The 22,238-nt window shown below is 41.8% G+C and overlaps 3 protein-coding genes across 5 annotated transcripts in view; 1 reads left to right on the top strand and 2 right to left on the bottom strand.

The window, feature by feature from the left end:
• Position 1: 1 nt before the first annotated feature.
• cmya5 (cardiomyopathy associated 5) lies at positions 2–12,905 on the bottom strand. The gene is made up of 14 exons (XM_061768067.1): positions 12,250–12,905; positions 11,076–11,709; positions 8,399–10,969; positions 7,205–7,300; positions 6,719–6,937; positions 6,568–6,590; positions 5,811–5,935; positions 5,603–5,737; positions 4,450–4,596; positions 4,217–4,364; positions 3,752–3,885; positions 2,699–2,816; positions 1,535–1,711; positions 2–1,454 (listed from the first exon to the last, which is right to left on the bottom strand). Exons 1-14 carry the CDS (start codon positions 12,366–12,368, stop codon positions 1,193–1,195), a joined length of 4,908 nt encoding a protein of 1,635 aa, XP_061624051.1. The 5' UTR covers positions 12,369–12,905; the 3' UTR covers positions 2–1,192.
• Positions 12,906–13,038: 133 nt separating this feature from the next.
• tent2 (terminal nucleotidyltransferase 2) lies at positions 13,039–20,516 on the bottom strand. Of its 2 annotated transcripts, XM_061768070.1 has the most exons (15): positions 20,429–20,516; positions 19,951–20,078; positions 18,694–18,792; positions 18,382–18,625; positions 18,196–18,307; positions 18,041–18,129; positions 17,905–17,962; positions 17,405–17,471; positions 17,239–17,315; positions 17,024–17,152; positions 16,910–16,953; positions 15,846–15,982; positions 14,857–14,948; positions 13,454–13,533; positions 13,039–13,352 (listed from the first exon to the last, which is right to left on the bottom strand). In XM_061768070.1, the coding sequence occupies exons 2-15, from the start codon at positions 20,058–20,060 to the stop codon at positions 13,266–13,268; spliced, it is 1,425 nt and encodes a 474-aa protein (XP_061624054.1). In that variant the 5' UTR covers positions 20,061–20,078; positions 20,429–20,516; the 3' UTR covers positions 13,039–13,265. The 2 variants fall into 2 exon arrangements, with proteins under 2 accessions (XP_061624054.1, XP_061624055.1); XM_061768071.1 differs by lacking the exon at positions 18,041–18,129 and having other exon boundaries at positions 17,400–17,471.
• Positions 20,036–22,238, top strand: part of homer1b (homer scaffold protein 1b) — a 24,160-nt gene continuing 21,957 nt past the window's right edge. The window contains exons 1-2 of one of the 2 annotated variants that reach the window (XM_061768074.1): positions 20,036–20,134; positions 21,743–22,146. In XM_061768074.1, coding sequence (XP_061624058.1) covers positions 22,142–22,146 — 5 coding nt within the window. In that variant the 5' untranslated portion in view covers positions 20,036–20,134; positions 21,743–22,141. Of the gene's footprint in view, positions 20,135–21,167; positions 22,147–22,238 lie in introns of those variants that run through there. The other variant, XM_061768073.1, reaches the window with a different exon arrangement.

Below are 22,238 nucleotides of genomic sequence, written 5' to 3'. Positions count from 1 at the left end.
GTGTTTTTATTTTAAGTTAGATTTAATCACATCCGTTATTATATGGCAAACTGTCTGCTTTCCGTCTTTTCAACTAAGCCACTGCAGCTCGCCCGCTCACAGTGGTTGGCCAGTTTACAGCGTGGCTGGTCATGCCTTTCTGATAGTCTGTTTACTTGTTTGGAGCATAGAACACTCTTTGTTTGCAGATGGCCTTTGGCTATAGAGAGAAGAGAAAAAAAAAAAAAAGAGACTAATTGAGAGGAAACAATGCCAGGCCGACATCAGATAGTGTCCCAGTTATTGTTGACATGAGAAAGAGACTCCTGCTGAGTCTTGGCTGAGTGTGTGAACAAACCACAACCCAAAACAAACATTTTTTTTTTCTTCTTCCAATTACAACTGTGTTAAATGTTAATGGTCAACTACATTTATCCAAATTGCCTGCGCTGGGACTTTAAACCTGTTGCATCAGCCACCATATTTTTGATGCTGTACTACTCAGATATAATACAGTTTGTAAATATGTCTTCAGCATCTAACAAAGCGGAAATAGTCTTACATTAATAGGCACTAAAATTCCAGTCGACACTGAGGCCATCTAGTGATGAAAGTTGTTGTGGACTGAATCAAAACATTCCGGTTGAGCAAATAGAAAAAGAATCATGTTCCTTCATCTCAACAATATCCGTTTCCAATCAAGAAAGAAATTAAAATGGAAACAGAACATAGAAATAAAAACACAACTGATCACACTGTTTACAAAAATAATTATACAACAAAAAACAGGTGTATTCACAATAGGAAACAAAAGTGCTGCAGTATAATTCATTGAAAGAAGAATCTATATTTTAGGTTGAAGAGTCTTTTTTTTTTTTTTTAACACCAGACGCTAGGTTTTGTTATGAAGGTGTAGCAAAACGGAACAATTACAAAACAGTACAAAACTGACATGCCGCCTAAAATGTACAAACAAGACAACGGGAAGAAATCACTCACAGGCCCTTCATGTCAGTTCAGTTGCATTTCGTATCCTAAATAATGATTTGTGTCAACAATATATTTGATATTTACAAGTTGATAACATTGTTACAAAAAGGATCCATTCAATCACGTCATGCGAGTGTACAGCAATTGGACTTTACAATATGGTTTTGTATGACGGCGAGCTTTATCATGCTAAGTTTACACCAACAACTTCCTGACACGAACTCTAATAACCGTGGAGTATGTCCGCGAACTCCGGCACCTCCGTCACCATGCCGACGGCCAGTCGGCCCGGCACCTCCGGGGTCAGGACAGGGTGGCACGGCCTGGCGAAGTCGTGCCTGAAAGACCCCAACAACTGACCCGTTTGCGCATTGTAGAAACACAGACGCCTCTGCCGGTAGTCGAGGAGCGTGCCCACCCGCTCGGGCGACTCCATCACAAAGACGCCGGACTGAGTGGCACCGTGGAGCAGCTGATAGCTGCAACTACATGAGCACAACCGCAAACAAACTCTGTAGACAATTCTGGCAAACAAAAAGGACAGATGTTTGTGTTTTTGACCTACCCAGATGGTGACGGCATGCACTGTAAACACCACGAAAGCTTGTTTTCCCCCAGTGGGCACTTTCTTGGCGCTGAGCTGTACGCGACTCCGAGCCTGTATGCTGCACATCCTGACACGACGGTCTCCCAATAATGGTGACCCCTCGCTGGTAATAACTCACCTAGGACGGATGGAGGCCTGGAAAATATAAAAGACGCTGCACGGTAATTATTGTTTTTTTTATTTCTATCGAGACACGTGAAGGACGTGAAAATGGAAGAAAAGGAAGCAGGAACAGCTTCCACTCTGGCGGGAAGACTTTGTACAAGATTGGAGCGCGTCTCTGGTCGGAGGTTACTGTTGATGAGGCTTGTGGTTTGAAATCTCACTTCTGTTTCATTCCATATTTAATAGGGTGGAGGTGGAGTTTTTCTACACCAAATCAATAGGCCTTCATTTGGGGCTCTGTCCAACCCCCGATCGGTGCGTCTCAATACTTTCGTCCTTTTATGCGCAATTAGAAGAACCTCCAAAGTTGAACAATGCTTGCTTGTTCTAATTTCAAAGCCAATTTCCCACAGGTAATAAAGTGAATTCAAACTGTTACCATCATAAAAGCTTTATTAAATGTACAGGCAATACCTTAAGTAACATTTTACTGTCCATATACATATGGAGAAGTTGACTACTGGATAATAAAACTCGAAATGATTTTTTTTTTTTTTTTTAAATGACAAGACAAAGTAGAACTACTCACGCTTTAGCCAGGACCCATCCATTATTTTATTTAGTCACGTTGGCAATTAATGAATTTGTGTATGTATGAAAGTGATACTCCATTAATTGTACGGACTCATGTTGTACAATTGTAATTGGAAACAATGTAGAAAAACAATTATTCACACCCATTGTATTTCTATTGTATTGCCTTTCCATCACCGGTAACGAAAAAAGCCAAAGAAAAAGCAAAAGATGCTTGTGGGGTTAAATCCTTTAGTTTCAGATGGTCACTGAGCTAAAGTTTCATGAAATTTGCTGATGTCTCCTGGGTCATCATACGTGATGTTTCTTTATGGATTATTTTGATCATCTTTCCAGAACAATCCCAACTCCAAACTCTATGTCTTTTGGGGCGTTCAACTTTGGGAGTTGCGCTGTATAGACTCAAACAAATCCTGTACTTACTGTTTTTCTGTGGATGATATGTGCTCATGAGCATCTTGGGACAGGTAAACAGCGGTTTGGTCTTCTGACAGCTCCAGAGCAGGATGAGCTGAAGCATTCAGCAAATGAAACCTTGTTCCTAAAAACAGTCATACTGTCATACATTTTTCAAATAGTACACACTGTTAGGACAACTTATTAGGTACACCTGCACTATATAATACAGGGGTGGGCAATGTATGGTCAGCGGGCCACATACGGCCCCCTCCATTGGTTAATCTGGCCCCTTGAGCGTATACATGATGAAGAATCCTGCATTATTTTTGTTGCATTCGTTTAACTTTTTTTCTAAACCGCTTCAATACAGCATTTATTCATTTTCAAATGTATTTTCCTCTTGAAATAATTGGTCATTTATTTATTGTAAAATAAAAATAAAAAAAATATATATTTCTAATAATAAATATATATATATATATATATACACAGTACATACATTTAACATTTTAAATTAAATGGGTTGATTAATTACAATTTAATTATAAATGCAACTCAAAATGAGAATCAATCACTGTATTTTTAAAATAAACCATCTTACATTTTCACCGTGTTCAGAATTAACTAACCGTATGCAAACTCATGTTCAATGGGAGTCAGCACACACCTGCCGCCATTTAAAGTGCCTCCGAATAAGCCCAAATAAAGCTCAGCTGTTGTACTACGCTTAGGGTTAGGTCAAAACGTTCACCCTCGGTTTTTCATCGGACTAGAACAAAATTTCCCAAACACATTTGTGAAAATAAGAGGGCGTGCAACCACAATTGATTTGTATAGGTAATTTGGCCACATTAATCATGGGAAAAGTTTTGAAATGATTTCTCATAATTTTTTGTCGATCTCAAAAAGCTGGCATTTGAACAGGGGTGACTTTGTCGACTTTCTTCTATCCACTGTCCAAACACGATAATGAACTTCACCGACGTGTCAAAAGTGAACATTATTATCCTTATAAAAACACAATTTTCAACGCAGTATTTGGCATTGTACGTATTTAAATGGACGTGTTTGGAAAACCTTTGGTTGAAATGAGAGCAGCCTCGCTTTGTTCGCTAACTCCAGCTTCATTCACAGCTTTGATGTAAAACAGATAATTCTCGTTGGGCTGCAGCCGAACGCCGTGTTCACAGTTTCTTATGCCAGCGATGGATCTAGAAGAATAGCAAAGACATACAAATACAGTAGAGTTAGTCACGCATACACTTACACGACTGTGCAAAAATCTTAGGCCACCACTAGCTTTGTTGTTTTCATGACCTTTTTTCGCAGCAGTTATTTCAATAAAAGGGGGGGGGGGGGGGGGGGGGGGGGGGGCAGAAAGAGGTGTTAGCAAACACATTAATTAGGGTTCTATTCCATTTAGGTCATAGGGAGGGCTGTTGCTCAATAAATGAAATCATGAATTGTTTTTTAGTCATTTGGTAAAAAAATAAATAAATAAATAAATAAATAAAAAAGCTGTTAAATCCAACATGGCCCCACCTAAGCCCGTCTCCCTCCATCTCGTACTGGCGACAATACTCCAAGATGAAACTCTGTCCAGGACTCCATTTTGCTGGGCTCCACCTCAGCTTGGCCGAGTCCCACGTGACGGTGCACCGTTCACTATCAATTACCGGCACTGACGGAGCTGTTTTTATAAAAATAAAAAAAAGTCACCCTTGTATTTCATGTACGCTTTGGATCCGAGTTCTGTCATCAAGGTGCGCACTGACCAGTGGTGAAGACGAGCCTCTCGCTGGGCAGGGAGCAGCCTGTGTAGTTGACAGCCATCACCCAAACTTTGTAAGACTTATCAGGCTCCAGCTCCTCCAGGACGCAATAACTCTCCTTGACGGTCACGCGGTATTCCTCGGACACGGCTGTGGAAAGCACAACTTCACTTAAATTGAACTCCAACTGCAAGCTTGTGGACAATCATAATGTAATGTAATGTAATGATAAACACATGCTTTAATAAATGTACCTATTCTTTATATTTCTTAATTCCTTAATTTTGATTGTATACCTACACTGCATGTTGTTTATTTCTGCATCATGTATCTGGAATATGATAACATGATGAGGTGAGATTTGTCTTTTTTTTTTTCTGATCTCACCGACAATTTTTTTGCTATGTTTATGGTTATTGATGGCATTTTTGGCCAATGTTGAGATCTCAAGCACTGTTACAAACACAAAATTCTGTAGGACCGCTCGGCACTCCCAGCGGACCACATTAGATACAGTTAATACTTTTCACCTGAAATTGAAAGTTTACGGGTCACTTACAGTATTAATGTCCCCCAACGTTTTTTTTTTTTTTTTTTTTTTTTCCAAAGTGCATTTATTTCAATAAATTAATTATGAAAGTATTGTTAATGTCATAGAAAAAAAGGCTTTTTTAATAAGAACATTTCATAAACGTTTGAATGGTAGTGTATTACATTTTTCAAATAAAGATTTTTTTAAATACCTGTTTGTGTGGACACTGCCTAGAAGTGGGCCTTTTATCGTACAATGTCAATAAAACTGCTCATTGAAACATACACCACAATTTACGGCACCTTAACAAGTCCGGTATAGGAACTGTGTTTACATTTTGCTTTTATTAAAAGTATGAATGTACACTATTTTGGCTGTACCTGTACGGTACAACTGTAGTGTAGAACTGCATTGCCAACTCTGACACCTGCATTTTGCCAATTGCTAAACGTGGTAAGTATTATTATCGTTGCAAAGTATCTTGTATTGAATTTCAGTTGATTGTGCAGGCAATCATAATGTAATCAATGACACTATAACAAATGTAATACATTAATTAGTATATATTAGAAATATATATATGGACAACAATGGGGGACAATGGCCTCCCTATATTTGATCTACCTGCTTGCGGCTCCTCCATGCAATAGACCTGAAAGCAGTCAATGACGTCCCCGGGGTTGACCCTCCAGTAAACGGCGACGCTGGAGCTGGCAGCCGATCCCGCCTCCTGGGGCTCCAGCGTGGGCCTCTGAGGGACTGCGGCGCAGAGCGGGAAACATTTATCACTGGCGCCACACAAGTTGACCCACTGCCGTCTGCACGTGCACACCTGCAATTCCCTTTCGTTGCGCGAGCTGTGGGCCGGAGGCGTTGCCTTTGGCGTAATCCTCAAACACCAGCAAGCCCTTGGAGCCCAACTCGAGTGACATGGTCGACTCCAGAGCTGCCTTGAGCCTGGGAAATGAACAAGAACATCCAGAGCATAATCTGTACAGAATTCTATTATTGTGGTTGACGTTGTGGTGTGGTGAAGGACTTTACTGACTCATACTGTATGTTTGAAATATTGTATATTTATTTCTGACAGCTGCATCTCAAGAAACTTCATTCATTTCTGAAGCTCAATTCAAAAAGTCAAATTCATTAAACACATGGGGAAAGTACTTTTCAGAAGGCCAATCCCTACCCAGTGTTTATCATAAAAATCACATTGTTTCCATATGTAACATTCTAATTTCTTGAGATGGTGAATTGTGGGTTTTCATCAGCTGCACGCTATCATTTTCAAAATAATATAACAAAAATTGCAATCATTTCACTCTGTGTTTAATGAACCTAAATACTATTTTAGTTTCACTTTTTGAATGGAACTACTGAAATAAAGCCACGAGATTCTAGATTTTATTGAGACACACCTGTGTGTATATATCATATCCATATTTTTTTTTGGAGGGTAGTGTCACAATAGAGCAAAATGACGTATTTGTTGTTGTAAGAGCTCTTCTACATTGTACCTAATATTGTGGCCTATCAGTGTATTTTCTAGCACAACAGACTCCATTGAGATTACGTTAAAGGCAAATTACCTCGCATGAATGTCCTCAGGGGCCTGAAGGGAAAACACATGGATGATATATATCAAAGACTCGACTCATACTTAAAACAACGCATTCATAATGGAGTCAATTGTACATAAATAGTGACTGATAAACGTCAGAAGCCATCAGAAGGACTTACCCGAGCGTCCGCGTCAGCCTCTCTGGCCGTGGTCTCCAGGGTAGCCTTGGCCGAGTCGATGCTCTCCCGGAAGGAGACGATCTGGTCGTAGAGCTGCTCCAGCTTGGCCTTTTTCTCCTCCTCCATGTTGACGGACATTTCGTTGTAGCGCTCCATCACCAAGGCCATCGCCTCGTCGTTCTGCGCCCGCATGGCGGCCTCGCTCTCGACGCACTGGTCCTGGGGGAACGGAGCGAGCGCCAAATGAACCCTTCTTAACGAACCGGGGTGCATTCGTGAACCACACAGTCGGAAATTCAAAGTAGTCCTTCAGATATACTTTCACTGGCCACAAAATTAGGTCCACTTACACCATCTAATGAGATGAAAAGGTTAACAAACATGACAGGATTCTTGATAGTGTAAATGCTCGGTGGGCCGGATTAATGAACAAATACTTTGCCCAGTCCTGCAGTAAATGTATAAACTATATATTCAGATTTATACCTCCACAGAGTGGTAGGCCAACTCCAGCTCAGACACCAGGTCCTCGATGTTCTCAGACCTCTCCTGCAGCTCAGAGATCCAGTCGCTCAGTCGCTCCTGTTACGTGGCAAAAGTTCAAAACTTTAGTCACACTTCCGTTCACGCATTTATTTTTCCATGCATCTCTAGAAGTAGACGACTGTTGACTTTCTTTCCAGAGTTTTTTGGCCTACGAAAAAGGCTCTTGTCTGACTGATCGAGTTATTGCTGATATTTAAAAAAAAAAAAAAAAGAAGACTATTAAAACATTGTTGGCCCAGCCTGTGTCAACAGATCACATATCAGTGCCCACTTGCTGGTGTCACAGAGGACCTTTTCCAGCGATCAAAGCAGAGTATTACATCACAACTGCTCAATGTGCCTGCGTGCATCCTGCCAGCCGCCAACACGGGTGGAATAGTTCACAACCCACTTAATGAGAACCACTTAACTTCAGGTCACGACGAACCAAACAAACGGTCAAGAGACAGACTGACTTAACTTTATGCTGGACAATGCAAACTACATCATAAGGTACTAGTTGGAATGTCTACCCACCTCTGTATGTAATTTAGGTAACCAAAATATGACCATCTCTGCTAGATCTTCATAAATTGATTTCATTTCACAGTGGAAGTCAATATTTTTGGAAGTTCCAAATATTGTTGTTTGCAAACAATAAAAAGTAAAAAAATACAACACTTCATTGTCATTGTTAAAAAAAAAAAAAAAAGTCATTAAGACTTGACAATAGTACATGGTGAATATGTATGTGAAACAAATAAGCCGTCACTGGCCCCATCTTGTGCCTCTTATTCCATTTACAATACATTTCCTTGGGTACAGTGGTTTCTTAAAATTACATTCGAGGCACAAGATGGAGACAGAGAGGGCTGATTTTTTTTCTCAGATCATATGCATCATGTACTACTGTCAAGTCATAATTATTGTTTTAACAAGTGTCACAAAACTCGTAATTAATCAAAAGAAATGCATAGCATTCCCCCTTTGGCATAGCATATAGCAATGTACAGTCCAATTAAATCGAAACGAAATGTAGTGCTGGTGTTCCGTTGATTTTTATGATATATCCATCCATCCATTTTCTTCTGCTTCCACAAAAGAAACGGCTAAACTTGTTCAACATCGCGCGCGTATATCGGCATGATACGTTACCCTGATGTCCTCAAAGGCTTTGTCCACTGCAGTCACCTCGTGGCCATCATGGTCCCCGGAGTCACAGGCATCCTTAGACAGCAAACACTGACAGGTGAGACAGAACCAATCCATCCCCTGAAGCTCAGCAGCCAATCGGGCCTGACGGTGCTCCTCAGCATCAATGATGTCATAATCAGCCTCAATGAGATCTTCATCTCCAAACACGTCCACATCCCTCTCGTCTTCCGCCACCTCGACCTCCTGAACCGACACCGGAACTGGTTCCTCTACATCTCCCCATACTTGAGGTTCTGCTAGCTCTCTGGTGTCCTCTTCAGTTATCATCTCATAATCATCACCTGTAACCTCTGGAACGGCTTCAGGTGTCTCCTCTTGAGCTTCCCTTTCTCCCCCGTCCTCTCTGGAAGAACCGATCTCGAGATCTGTGTACGCTTTCATAATATCTCTTTCTGGGGCAACTTCTACCTTTTCTTCTACATCTGCAGCATCTGGTTGGAGGTCCTCCTGATGCGGCAGAGATAAATCCTCCTGTGGGGTAAAGCTCCTCAGAGGGGAAAAACCGCCATCATCTTTGTTCCTCTCGGCCATCAGGTCTTCCAACTCTGCTTTTCCTACTGAAGATGTAGGTGAGGACGTCTCGTTCAATTTTTCCAACTGTCCGACTGGTTCTTTCGGCTGAGGCAATGATATTGTTTCCACGGTGTCACGATCAGATGTAGTGACATGTTCATATTTCGTGTCCAGATCAGGAAGAGTCACAGAATCACTTTTTGGAATCCTCTGTGAGCAAGGACTCATGTTTATGTCCATCTCTACAGCTTGGCCTTTAGGGACAAGGACAATCAAGTGGTCGTTTATTTCAGTCCTCTGAGTGTCAGCCTTGCTGTCTTTTGAAGGTGCCTCATCCTTATGTTCAATCATCTCCTGCTGTGTCTCACCTGATTCAGTTGCTTTTTCTTTTCCTTTGGTTTTGACATCCAACCCCTGATCAGGCACAAAACAGGCCGACTTGTCAACTGCAACATTCTGTGGCAACACATCCACTCTTGTTTCACCTTGAGGAATGCTTGTTACATCCTGAAGATCAATCCGAACCTCAGTCTGGGGCACCTTTTCATCAGCTGTCTTCTCGGTTACCTTGACGAATGCATGCACCCAAGGCTCACAGTCAGTAGAGACCTCAATCGCAGGTTGCCCAGGATCAAGCTCCTTTTTCTGATATGTTGTTTTCTCTTCTAGTGTCTCCATTTCAACGGGAAGTTCTGAAGCCTCCATTTTTCTCATTGCGTCTTCTGCTAGGATCTCATCTTGGCTGTCCATATGAGCAGATGCCACTATCTCCGTCTCAGCTGCTGCCTTCTGACTGATTTCCCCTACTGTGTCTTCTTGTTGAAGCTTGTCGAGAGTTTGAGGACCCTCAGCAACTGTAGGTGGCATCTCATGTTCCTTTTCCTGCACTGCATGTGTTTGAGACAGATGTTGGGTTTCACTTATACTTTGATCACTGACTTGCTGGTGCTCCTCTGGTGTCTCTACTCCTAAGCTCTTCAAGTATAAAGGTGTGTCAGTGAAGCCCTCAGGAATTCCATCTTGAGGTTGCACACCTTCCGCCTTCGGCCTATCCTCGTGAAATGAATCTACAGAAACAAGACGCTCTTCCCTTTCCTCATGGAGGCGTACTCCTTCGCTTGCCATATCTGGAACTTGCTCTTCAGACTTTGACGCTCCTGAATCTTTAACTGATGCAGTGTTGACTGCTTGTGTTGTGTCCTCTGTCTTGGCCGCGTCTTCCTCCTCTTCCATAGCTCTCATTAGACAGCCCGTCATTTCAAACTTACTCTGTGACCACATCATCCTCCTGTCCCTCTTGTCCTGCACTAAGTCAACTGGAAGGTCTACTGTGGGGGTGTCATCTTTCAAAATGAACTTTTCCAGGTAGCCGTCTGCCTCCTCTGAATCAGACAAGCATTTCTTGAATGATTTTTCAGACGTCACACTCTCTATCTCGGAGTATTCCTCGTCGCTCTTTCTCCTCTCGCCTACAGCATCCTCATAAAGGTCAGAGTACAAGAAGGACATGGCGGTGGGTTCTTCCAGCAGGATGGGGTCGATGATCTTAGGGGGTCCAGCGGAGATGTAAATAGGGGTGAGGGTTGTTTCTTCACTTCCGAACAACACTGAGCCGCTCTCCTTCATGGATCTCTGGCTCTCTCTTCTCACTCTTGAACCTTCTTCCACTTCATCGGCTCTTTGCTGCATTGCATTAGCAGGAGCTCCTTCGCCGTAGAAGACCTCATCCAGGTGTTCCCCAACTATCTCCGCTTCTGTCACAAACACAAACGAGTCTGACGTGCCGTCTTTGACTACCTTTGCAGGCATTGGCTCCACTTTGCATTCCCTCACAAGATCTTCCACCTCCTGCTGAAGGTCTGGAGCTTTTTTTCCAGGAACCACCTCATCCAGCAGTGTAAACTTCTCAAAGTAGTCAATGTCTTTGGAGCCATTTTCTGGAGGGGAAATGTGTCTCAGCCCATCCTCCGCTGAATGGCCAGTATCTTCCTTTGAAGGCTGTGGATTGATCACAATGTAATTACTTAAAAGAGGATTTTATTATTAGTATTTTTTTAATTGGACAAATAAAATAAAAAATATTATCATATGCCTCAATAAATACCTCATTGCATTCCAGTATTTTCACCTCCTGAGGCAGGCCATGGTTCTGCGAGATTTCGTTGAGCTGGTTTCGAGATCGGATTTTGGGAGTCTGGTCCAGATAAGACAGGTTGTCCTGTAGTTCTGTGCTTTCCTCTTCATCCACTGTGGGAAGTTTGGATGGGACTCTGATGTTAAGAATCTCATATCCCTCTGAAATCAAACTAAATAACTGCTGATCTTTGTTTTTGTTCCCCTCAAAATCTGTCTCTGCTCCTTTCTGCTTCTCATTAGGAAGTGACACCTCTGCCATCTCGGGTCTCTCCACTCCCAGTGCTGAGGTTGATCTTGAACTGCCAGATCTGCTAACCCTGTCCTTCAATCTGCTGTTCCTTCCCGACCTTGTTCTGCGACGGACTATTTTGTCCTCCTCAAAGATGATGGTGATTTTCCCGGCAGCTCCAGATCCTTCCATGCTGCATGCTTCAGAGATAGAGCTGGTCTCAGAGGCCCAGGGAGTAGAGCAGCGACTGGAGGCTGTCTCCCAAACGATACCACTGTCCTCGCTCTGGACAGTCACCATGGAGAATGACGGATCCACCATCAGGCACTGGAGTTTGGGCTTCACAGACTGGTCCTGGACAACCTCACGTAGACTGCAAATCCAAAGGAAGTATTCTTTAGAGACTAGCTGTATGTGCTGTCCAAAGTCAAAGGACTACAAGTCAAAACTTGGTTTCGCAACATGTGCCTGATAGAGAAGACCATCGAGAGCAATGCAATAAAAAAAAGTAAGGATTAAAATGTGCGCCAACTCCAAAACAACCAGTCAAGTAATAGGAGAAGCGAGGACTTTCAAAACACACCATATCGGTTTCTTTAACTATTTATGACAAGGCAAGGATATGTGTAGCACCCAGCATGATAAACGAGAGAATGCACTGGCAGAATGGGGCTGCCCTCAGTACCTAAACTCCTTGGATCATCACATTATAGCTGGAGAGTAGTTTATCATTTTGACCTGAATGACAGTCCTCCTTCGTGCAATCTGGATCATGCTCTCCAGCCACTAGTACCTGAATTTTACAATACAAATTTTACAGTACAAAAACTAACCGCACAAAATATGTTGCGGGCATTTTGCAGAATTGACCTACTGGGGTTATTCATCTATTGATCTCGAGTGTGGTAAGCACCTGTTTTGCAATTCCTCCACTTCGTCCTCATCGTCCTGGCTGATGACATCTGAAGCCTCACACTGGAACTCCGTCAGCTCGGTCATCTCAGAGTCCAAACTCTCACATTCCTCCATCATTACTCGTACTTAAGTGTATTTTTGATGGTGTTCTTGATGTTTTCATCCGCTTTGGAGTCCTAGAGGGTTGTTCTGTTCCGTTTGTGTCATTCTAAGTTGGGAGGGGTCCATCTGACTCAGCCCAGGCCAAAAATAGACGAAGTGGGGAATGAAAAGAGGGGAGGGCAGGGAGTACATGCAGGGAGAAGGCGCTCAATCTCATTGGGTCTCGAGTCAGATGCAAAGTTTTCAGTGCACAAGCTACATTCTTAGAAAATCCCAATGGCAATGTGGGCAAACGTACATGACGTGGACATCAATCTTTACCAATGAATTGTAGCTGGAGTCGTGTAACTTTAAGATCAAAATCCCCTTTGCCAAGTTAAATATAGGCCGTGTGCTGAAACAGTATTCCTCCGTCTCCCCTGCTGTTCTTGGCAATGCTTAAACAGGGCCATTCATACACACAACTTTCATATTTCCTCTTTAGTTTGAAAGCCTAAAAAAAAAAATAACAAATCCATACAACAGACAGACTTTCACAAAATGTTTTGTGTGTTTGTGTGTAGTTACACACTAAAAATCACAAGTTAATTTATCCAGATTCTACAGTAAAGATAAGCAAACGATTCCAGCGCCTGGGTGGAGCAGTGGGCTAAACGACAGAAAATCCAGCATGCGTCACAATGAATTCAAATCCATCACCTTTAGTGATTTAATTTCTTAACAAAACTCATGACAAACATGTACAAAAGACACTTGTTATGTGACAGGAGGAAGACAAAAAATAAATCCCACTCAACATCAATTCTTTACAACGAGTGTAAGCAAATCATACAAAGCTGCAGCGGACTGGGATGTTTTGAGAAAGATGGATCCTGTGCCTCTTTGGGAAAACACATCGAGTCATGTAACGCCTCATTTCCAGGATGTTTCCTCTTCAATGATATCTTGTACAGGGAGAATTGAGTTCAGGTCCATCTCCTTCCATAGTATTTGCCAGGACTATATTGGAACACATGGAAGAAGAGCATAAAAAGAGCAACATAAGGAATAGTGTCCTTATGTTTATGTTACGTTTTTTTTTAAATGTTTTTTCCGCATACCTCAAGAAACTGAGATTTGATGGCATCAAATTTGGCTTGCTTGAAGACTGCCCGTGCAACATTTTTCCTCTCAAACGGCTCTGAAAGAGAATACCATGGAATTAGTCATGTCCACAAATATTATTGGGTCATATTCTCCCATTATATATTATGTATATCATCTCCTGTTCATGCGCGGCCTTTTTTTTTTTTTTTCAATTATATTTTTTTTAATAAACATGCCTGGCTTGCATACATTCCAGCTAGACGCATTCTCCCGTCCAAACTTCTGACACACCCATCGCACGTAACATGTGCGCAGCCACCAAAGAGGCGGGACTCATTTAAGTCTGAGGCTGGCTGTAAATCATGGAGCATTGAGTTTTCCTGAGACTTGTAAATATAAAAGAAATCTATTTGGAAAATAAAGCACTTTAAATATGAAAATACCTTCTGTAGCGGATGTGTCGTCGCCAGTGTGATGTGTACACAGCTAACACGCTACACTTTGAAGGGCAGCATGTGTTTTTTTTCCTTTTCTAATGCTGTATGAATTCAATCCAATAAAAAAAATATTCAGAATACTGTGTTTATGATTGAATGCATAATTGGCGGTCCACCAATAAAAAAAAAAGGGTGTGCCTGTCATTTTGTAGATCACTTGTGCTCTGCAACCTTGCTTCTGCCACAGACCGTCAGAGTCATAGAATCAATTGGAAAAACAAATGATTCAATATCTAATTCACCACTGCACCAATATGACTGTAGTGCGAGCACTGTGCTTTCAAAAAAAAAAAAAAAGAAACAAAAAGAAAAAGCTGCAAGCAGCATATTTGAAGATGAAATGCTTCTCGCAGAAGGGAAAATTCACTGGCGCTGATATTTTCCCCAAATTAATATAATACACTGGGAGGAAGAATAAGTGAACCCTTGGACTTAATAACTGGTTGGCCCTCCTTTGGCAGTAATAACCTCAACCAAACATTGAATGTACAGATCAGACGTCGATAACGATCAGGATGAATTTTGGATCATTCCTCTTTTCAAAACTGGGAAAATATGGCCAATTATATGCAATGACAATGAGTGTGTCTTTTTTTTTTCTTCAAAACTAATTCTAATTGGAGCGTTGAATCAAGTATAATAAACAAAGTTGTCAGTTTTGACTAATCATTTTCATTGCCATGTAGGACCTGTTCCCTCGTTTTTTTAAGGCAAACATTAAGTCTGGAAAAAAAATTCCAAGTATGCATAGCAGAATTGTATACCTTCAAATACCCACCTGCTGTCTCTGCCTGAATCTTGTAAGTATTTCTGAGAAATTTAGAAAAATGGCAACACCCCCCCGCCCCCCCTACAATAATTCGCGAATAAGGATTTTGTTGTAAATTCACTGTTGTGGTGCAGTCAGAGAATTTGCTTACCTTCCACACATATGAGTTTGTCGTTCCACTTTGGATGATTCTGCTTGGGCAAAGCTTTGCCAGCTCGAACAGAGATCACGCTCTTCTTCCAGCTGCATTACGGAAAAGATTCTGGATTATTCAGTTGTAATTGGAAGTAAATATCCTCAGATTAATTATCTCTGTGGAGTCTCATTAGATTGGGAAGATGTACCTCATGATGTGGCCTACTTCACTGATTTCAAGGGAGCTCTTTGTTTTGCATCAGAAATAACAGAAATGTCATTTATAAAACACTTCAGACATTTCTTTGATCAGCATTATTTTCCCCTTATTTACAACAACATGTTATTTTGGGTTCCAAGAATGTGTATTTTCTAACGTCAGGGTGAATCAGCGATGACTCATTATTATGTATGAATCAAAGTGACGACAAACATATTCTACTCGAAAAGTGTGGTGTGACATACTATTTCCTCAAGTAATAGCCAGGTGTGTTTATTCACTCAAAGGGTAAAGGGAGACCTTTTACTTTAAAGATGAAACACAAACGATGGCAGCGCTTGTAATTTTTATTTTCGGAAGTTGGCGTTTGACATCAAGCACAAAAGCGCCTTGTGATTAAAACAAAGCATGGCATCTATTACAGCGAAGGCAAGGAAATAGCAGTGATGCACAAACAATAAAAAGAAATCCTCAACGAATAAGAATGTGTTCGGGTGTTCCACATTGTGACGCATCTCTTAATTTCAACCCAAATCATGTCAAAGGGAGCCCGGATACTTCTACAATGTGCCACGTTTTGAACAGCCCACATCATACGATGTCAGGTTAGTGCTGCGGAAAGCCAAAGGTCACACCTGCCCCTGGCACTCAAGCAGAAACGCGAGAGAGAGGAAGAGAGGCAGCTGGCGAAGGGAACGGGAATACACAACAAGCAGAGAAAAGCAAAACAGAAGCGCGTGAAGCACATGCATCGGCGCAGTGTTGTGTTGTGTTGTGCTGTACACCTGAATTCTGTCGCATAATATCGGAGAAAACCCAGAAGTAGCGTTCCCAGAGACGACTGGTTTTGTGAGTTGTAGCGGGGGATGTTTTTAGCTGCCTCGGGGATCCTGTCAATCTCCAAAGAGGGATCAAAACACTCCTAAAAATCAACACAAGATATTTACAACTCTAATATGATATTTCATCACTCGTGTTTTATGGTTACAAATCCAGTGCAAAGGCCATGTCAACACAATACACTGAACGTGACTTTTGTTTTACTCCGGTCACCTTCCCTAGTGGCTTTCCTTAGTACATGTATTTTTAAATGTATAGCAAGGGAGACTTTTTTTTCACAATTTACAAAAAAATCCCTGGTGTCTTTTAATAACATCTCTGTAGCATGCTTTTGTCAAAATACCCCGCCCCCGAGGTTCAAGAATTACAAGATATTTTCACAGCATATTTCTCACTGTGGTGAAATTGAATTGAAAAAAATTATTATTGACGACAAAGTATACTTGTTCCTTGTCCTATACCTGTGACATGTTGTGATAGGCAGAACACTTAAACACTCTTCCACTAGATGGCAGAAGGTACAATTGACCTGTTTGCTGCCTGTTCATGCACACTAAGGTACCGTATACAGCTACTTTTTGTAACATTTGTTTAGTGGTGTACTATGAGACTTTTCTAATGGAATTTCTTTTCTCTCCATATTTCCCCCTTAAAGAAAGTACAGTGGACCCCGCATACTCACGGTTCACCTATATGCGGAGTTCTTTTCATTTTTTTCCCCCTTGCTTTTTTTTTTTTTTTTTTTATCCCTGCTTATTCAACAATTCTTGGGGTTAAAAACATTACAAATTCCAATGCAATTATAATGAGCATCAATTATCCGCGGATTTTCGCTATTCGTGATTCGGCTCGATCCCTCTTCCTCACGAACAACGGGGTTCCACTGCAAATCACTAAAAGTGATCTATTTTAATTCATTATGAAGAACACTGGATTTTCCATGTTTGCATTTATCTATGCAACTGTCAATCTACACAAAGGTAAGTTGTGAAAAAGTGTGGAGACTTACTGGAAAGTCCATTTGTAGTGAAGGAAGCACTGGTTCTTTGAGAGCTGCGATGGCAAAGAAACTATAATGCATCCTGGAATGAGGACTAAAGCGGGTATGCGTGTGTGTACTGACTCTGGAGGTAGTGTAGCACCATCAGCACCAGTGCGTAGCTGCTTAACGTTCCTTGACTGGCATCGTTAATTTGATGGTGCCGTGCCCACTTCTTGATGACAACGATTAGGGGTCGTATCCTGGGTTCAACTTAACATACAGAGGGTCACACGACCAGGCATGTTTAGCCGTCCTCTAACAGGTGGAAGTGACTTCGGAATGGTGAGAACAAGTACCGTATGCATAACTCTTCAGGAGGAATGTGTTTCGGATGCCCACTGTGTTGTTGACGTTCAGGTCAAACACCAGATTGCTTGAGAGAGAACAACATGCATTATTCAATCTTGGATCGGCGCACGATGCGAAACCCGAGGTCGGTGACAAGTGTTGCTCCTACCTTACCTGCCTTTTTCTTGGAACCTGAGGATCGGCACTTTGGCTCTGATCAGCCGCATCCGCTCCACATAAACTAGGAAGAAAAGCACCAACATTGGAGTCGTCCTTTATTCAAAAACATTTCATCTCACCGTGGAAATAGCACCACCTTGTGGTGTTGGAACTTGTGAAGGACCGTAGATGTGGGGAAAATATTACACAACATAAGTGTTTCTAGCACGTCTGGGTGTGCGCAAGCACCCATACACTGAATCCAAGTACCCCTAAAATCTTAGCAAATATTTTTTTTACTGTACGTCCTTTTTGAAATCATACTTTTTTTCCGGATAATTTTACTTTTTTCTCTCTCCAATGTGGCCCAAATACTTCATTGGAGCTTTGTAACACACATTGATTCCAGGATTATTAACTTAATTCTGATTTAATTGGCATCAAATGAGGACAGTTGTGGTATTATTTGCAAAGAGTATAACATGAAATTTTACGAAAAATATTTTTGTACTCACTCATTGACCTCATAATCCTTTGGAGGGCAGAGAGTACAGCAATGGGATCTGCTTTTTTCTGAAACAAAGATTTGTGATTATGAGAGCAAATCTGCGATAGCGCAAAAGGCGGAGTCAAAAGTCAAAAGACATTTACACTTTCATGGAGGACATAACACAAATCGGCGTCACTGCTCCGACTGGCTAACCCGCTCATGGTGGATCCCGTCATATACAGCCGCCCCACTGTGAGAAAAACAAAGAAGTGACAAAGAAAAGACAATGCAGAGTAAAGGAGTCATTCATACGCACTTTCTGAGACTCGCTCGTCTCGTTGCAGCCAACTTCGGCACTTCTCTTTCTGACATAAATCAGAAGACTGCTGCTGGCACATCTCGAACAGCTTCATCACCTGAGCGCTTAGCTGAGGGCGCAATAACAGGCAAACAACATGAAAACATAAACGGTGTGATAATATACTGCGTCATCTCATGGTACCTTGTCGTCGGCAAAGAAGTGCATGTTCGTGGAGCTGCGTGGGATCGCAGGCACGTGAGGGTGCACATGGGAATGAGGGTGACTAAAAACAGAGGATGATCTCGAGGAGCCCGCCACCGCATGGTCAGGACTAAAAGAGGGATGAGTGTGCCGACTGACTGGATGTCTCGAAGAGGGGAGGGATGATGAAGCGTCACCACGTAGGCGCTTCACAATCGGGGAGTCGTGGTCCTCATGTTTCCTCCTGTCAAAGCACGTGTGGTGTTAAAGCCCAAATGACTATAAATGTCAATAATAATCTTTGAGACATACTTGCGCCAATTCTCCATAATGTGAGGAGGTGGGGGAGGGGCCAGTGGACGAGGCTTCCAATCATAAATAGGTAAGCTGTCATGTACAGGAACATCATACCTGTTAAACACATTATGTCAAACAATTAAAAACATTTGCTCCACAGGGAGTGGAAACAAACCTCTCCAGAGCAGTTATTGCTCACAACACCCAAATGTAAATTTATAAAATAACATAACTACTCACAGAAAGCTGACTTTCTGGTGAAATTTCAAGATGCCCTATAACCTTCACAGGTGAACTTAATTTGACCTCTACACTTTTGAATGCAAAATAAGGAGCTGAAAGGCAAAATTCACGTGTTTGATCCAAATAAATTTGCCAGTTCAACAGATTTGCATCTAAACAGTCGTCTTCATCACGCTGTCCCCATTTTCATCATGAGACCAAGTCGGCGCCTAACAACTGATCAACAATACCTCGCCAAATTTGCGAGGCCAGAGGGAAAGCCACTGAACTGAGCTTAGTGTGTCATAGAGTGTCATGAGCAGGTTGCAACAGCGATACAGAGACTGGAAGAGTCACAGAACAGCATAGAAATGAATGCTGAAAAATGTTTGTTTGTTTTCAGCACTAGTGCCCTGTTCAATATTCAAATCCAATGTATTATGCATATAATTATTTATTTTTGCTTATCTTTCTTACAGTTAGTGTCCTGTCTTTTGTTGTTTATTTTTATTCAGTTATTTTTTCAGTGTCACTCTTCTTTAAAACCTTCTTTTGTCTGACTGAAATTTTCAATGAATATCCATATCCATAATCACACAAAGAACCACAGTGGCAGGCAAAAAATAAAAATAAAAAACTCCACTGTTGCACAGTAAAACCGCTCCAGCATTAAAGGGATACAGATTCTCCATTCTGCTTGAATAAATAAATAAAATAAAAAAAATAAAAAATAATAATAATTTTAAAAGGCGGGGGCGAAGGATCAATGTAATGTTTTTTTAATTGTTCTGACCATTGCCGTGCAGCTTTGTTCAAGCAAGTTGTGCAAAAAGTACTGAAACAATGGCATGTGCAGTCAAACGTTTAGAGAAAGTCAATGTACTGTTGGGCTCATCCCGAAATCTTCCCCAAAAGTTGAATGAATATCCCTAACTTTTTTTTTGGTGAGTAGTTTACTCGTGTAATTTGGCATAAAAATGTATAACTGTGACAAAAACCAAATATAGCCCACAACATATTTAGCCCAATCCAAAAACGATTATGGCTCACCCGTCGACCGCTCTGTGCTGGAAAAAGGGGGGATCCACCTGAGCGGGTGCGTGATACGGCCTGGGGTTGTAGGCTGGTCGCCTCCTCGGTGATGCGCCGTGTGGGAACATGCCTCAGCGTCAACAACACTGATATCGAAGATTTTAAAAAAATAACAAGAATTATAACAACAACACAATTAAAGGTAATGGAACAGTAACTTTGATGATAACTAAGTGTTCCCTAGAAGATCGTAAGGATCGTGAAAATGGCACATTACGCTTCACAAGAATCAATAAGAAACTTGTGCTCAAGAGGCAGTGCGCTAGCTCCTGCTAGCTAGCTAGCTAGCGCTTCAGGCTAATACACGCAAGCGGCAATCCGGTGGCGCCTCAGTCGACCATTTAGACAGAAATAAACACAACAATATTATCTTAGGAAAGAAGCCGGTTGCTTTAAAATTTTATTTAATAACAAATTACGCGTCTTCAAGACCTACCGTTTCCAAAAGTGCATTCAACGGAGGTATCCACTTCCTGGTTGCGTAATCTCGCGGTATCGTGACGACCTGTTTTTTTTTTTGTTTTGTTTAGTTTTTTTTTTTTTTTATTAAAGGACGCGTAGCAACTTTTTGTCGTCTGACTCAAGAAAGATGTCACATTGACTGCCTCTAATTTCGCGTCACAGTCAACTAAAGAAAATACTTTCCTTTTTGCAAGATATGCCAAATTGCGTTTAATGAATGGACAGCGATATTTTTCACATTTGTTTTTAGATAAGCCTCATTACTAACTACAGGCCTACATGGGTTTATATATTATTTTAGTAATACAAAGTTTAAGGGGGGGGGGGGATTGCACCATACAACACTAATGAAGACCCCTCTGCATTTACCAATGAAATCAAATTTAGATTTGTAAACAATATTTTAGTCTTTTGTGCACTGTACGTAGAACAACTTCAAGATCGCTGATTTAGGCTTGTGAAAAATGGGATTAAAAACAAAAGTGCTGCATTTATATTCTCGTTCAGTATGTTTACAATACCCATTTTGATATCTTGGCACAAAAAAAAAATACGCCAACTGAAGAACAAAAAAAAATGATGAAAAGAAGAAAAAAATAGCTCACAACTGGAAAAAGACATTTTATGTGATTTTCAGATTACACTGCGAATGTTTAAATGACAGAAGCAAGACACATCACGTTTGCCACGAATCGTTCTTGTATAGTCGACAGTATCAAATAATCCACTTAAAGCAGGCCGTGCATAACATGAGAGAAGAATTGAGAAACTCTTCTCAGTTGCCTTACCTGGTTAAATGAATAAATCAATGCATGGGGGAATATCTTGCATCCCCTTTGTACTTTGTTATTTCTCATCTTTATGCGTGAGTATCTCATGTTGTGTCCAGTGCATCTTTATTTCCCAATAAACTTGGTCAACAATGTCTCCCAAAAAAAAAAGAAACGAGTCTCTTGAGAGCCTAGTGACGTCACTGCGGAGGACGGTGCGGTGACGTAGAAGTTTCGATAGCGACACGCTGCTCCCGCCGCGGGAGGAAGGCGGACGATGCATCGTTGCTATTCGCAAAGCAGATAACCCATAACCGAGCCTTGCACCGAGCATTTGTCGTGCACCGTCGCGATAAATAATATACGTCGAGCACCGCGCGCGCGCAACAGCGGTGCAGAAGTGATGCGCTCCTCGGAACGTGGGGGTGTTGCCTGTGAGCCAATAAGGGAGAAGGGAGGCGGGTGGACGCTGTGATGCTGCTGTGTGTTATCTCCTGCCTCTGGTTTGTCTTTCCCAGTCCACGCAGCGGGGCTTCTCCACCCACCTCCTCCTCCACCCTCCTCCTCCTCCTCCTCCTCCTCCTCCTCCTCCAGCTCGGAAATCTGCCTTTTCGGATCTCCGGCTCCTGAGCTCCAGCGCGTCGGATTTTGCGGAGCCATGCGCACGGCGACGTTTCTGCGTGGGTCCGCGCAGTGACTGCCAACCGCGGGGGATGGAGCGCTTGACATCACATTCCTGCAGAGGCACCCGACGGTGAAATCGAGCAAAGGGGGACGCTGCAGTGTGGACACAACACCATCATATATATATATTTCTATATATATATATATATATATTTATATATATATATGCAGCGTCTCATCCGACGGAGTTTGCTTCTTGTCTTGAGGTGTCGCCTTGCGTTTCAGCCTCAACAATGGGGTAAGTGTTTTTTTCCCCTTAAATTAGACACAAAGCAATGGCTGCATCTCGTATTAGAAAAGCAATGTTCAAATGCAGATTCAGATGAATGC

The sequence above is a fragment of the Phyllopteryx taeniolatus genome, chromosome 3, assembly GCF_024500385.1.
Source record: "Phyllopteryx taeniolatus isolate TA_2022b chromosome 3, UOR_Ptae_1.2, whole genome shotgun sequence".
In the NCBI taxonomy this organism is placed as follows: Eukaryota; Metazoa; Chordata; class Actinopteri; order Syngnathiformes; family Syngnathidae; genus Phyllopteryx; species Phyllopteryx taeniolatus.
This window is presented reverse-complemented; position numbering and strand designations above follow the sequence as displayed.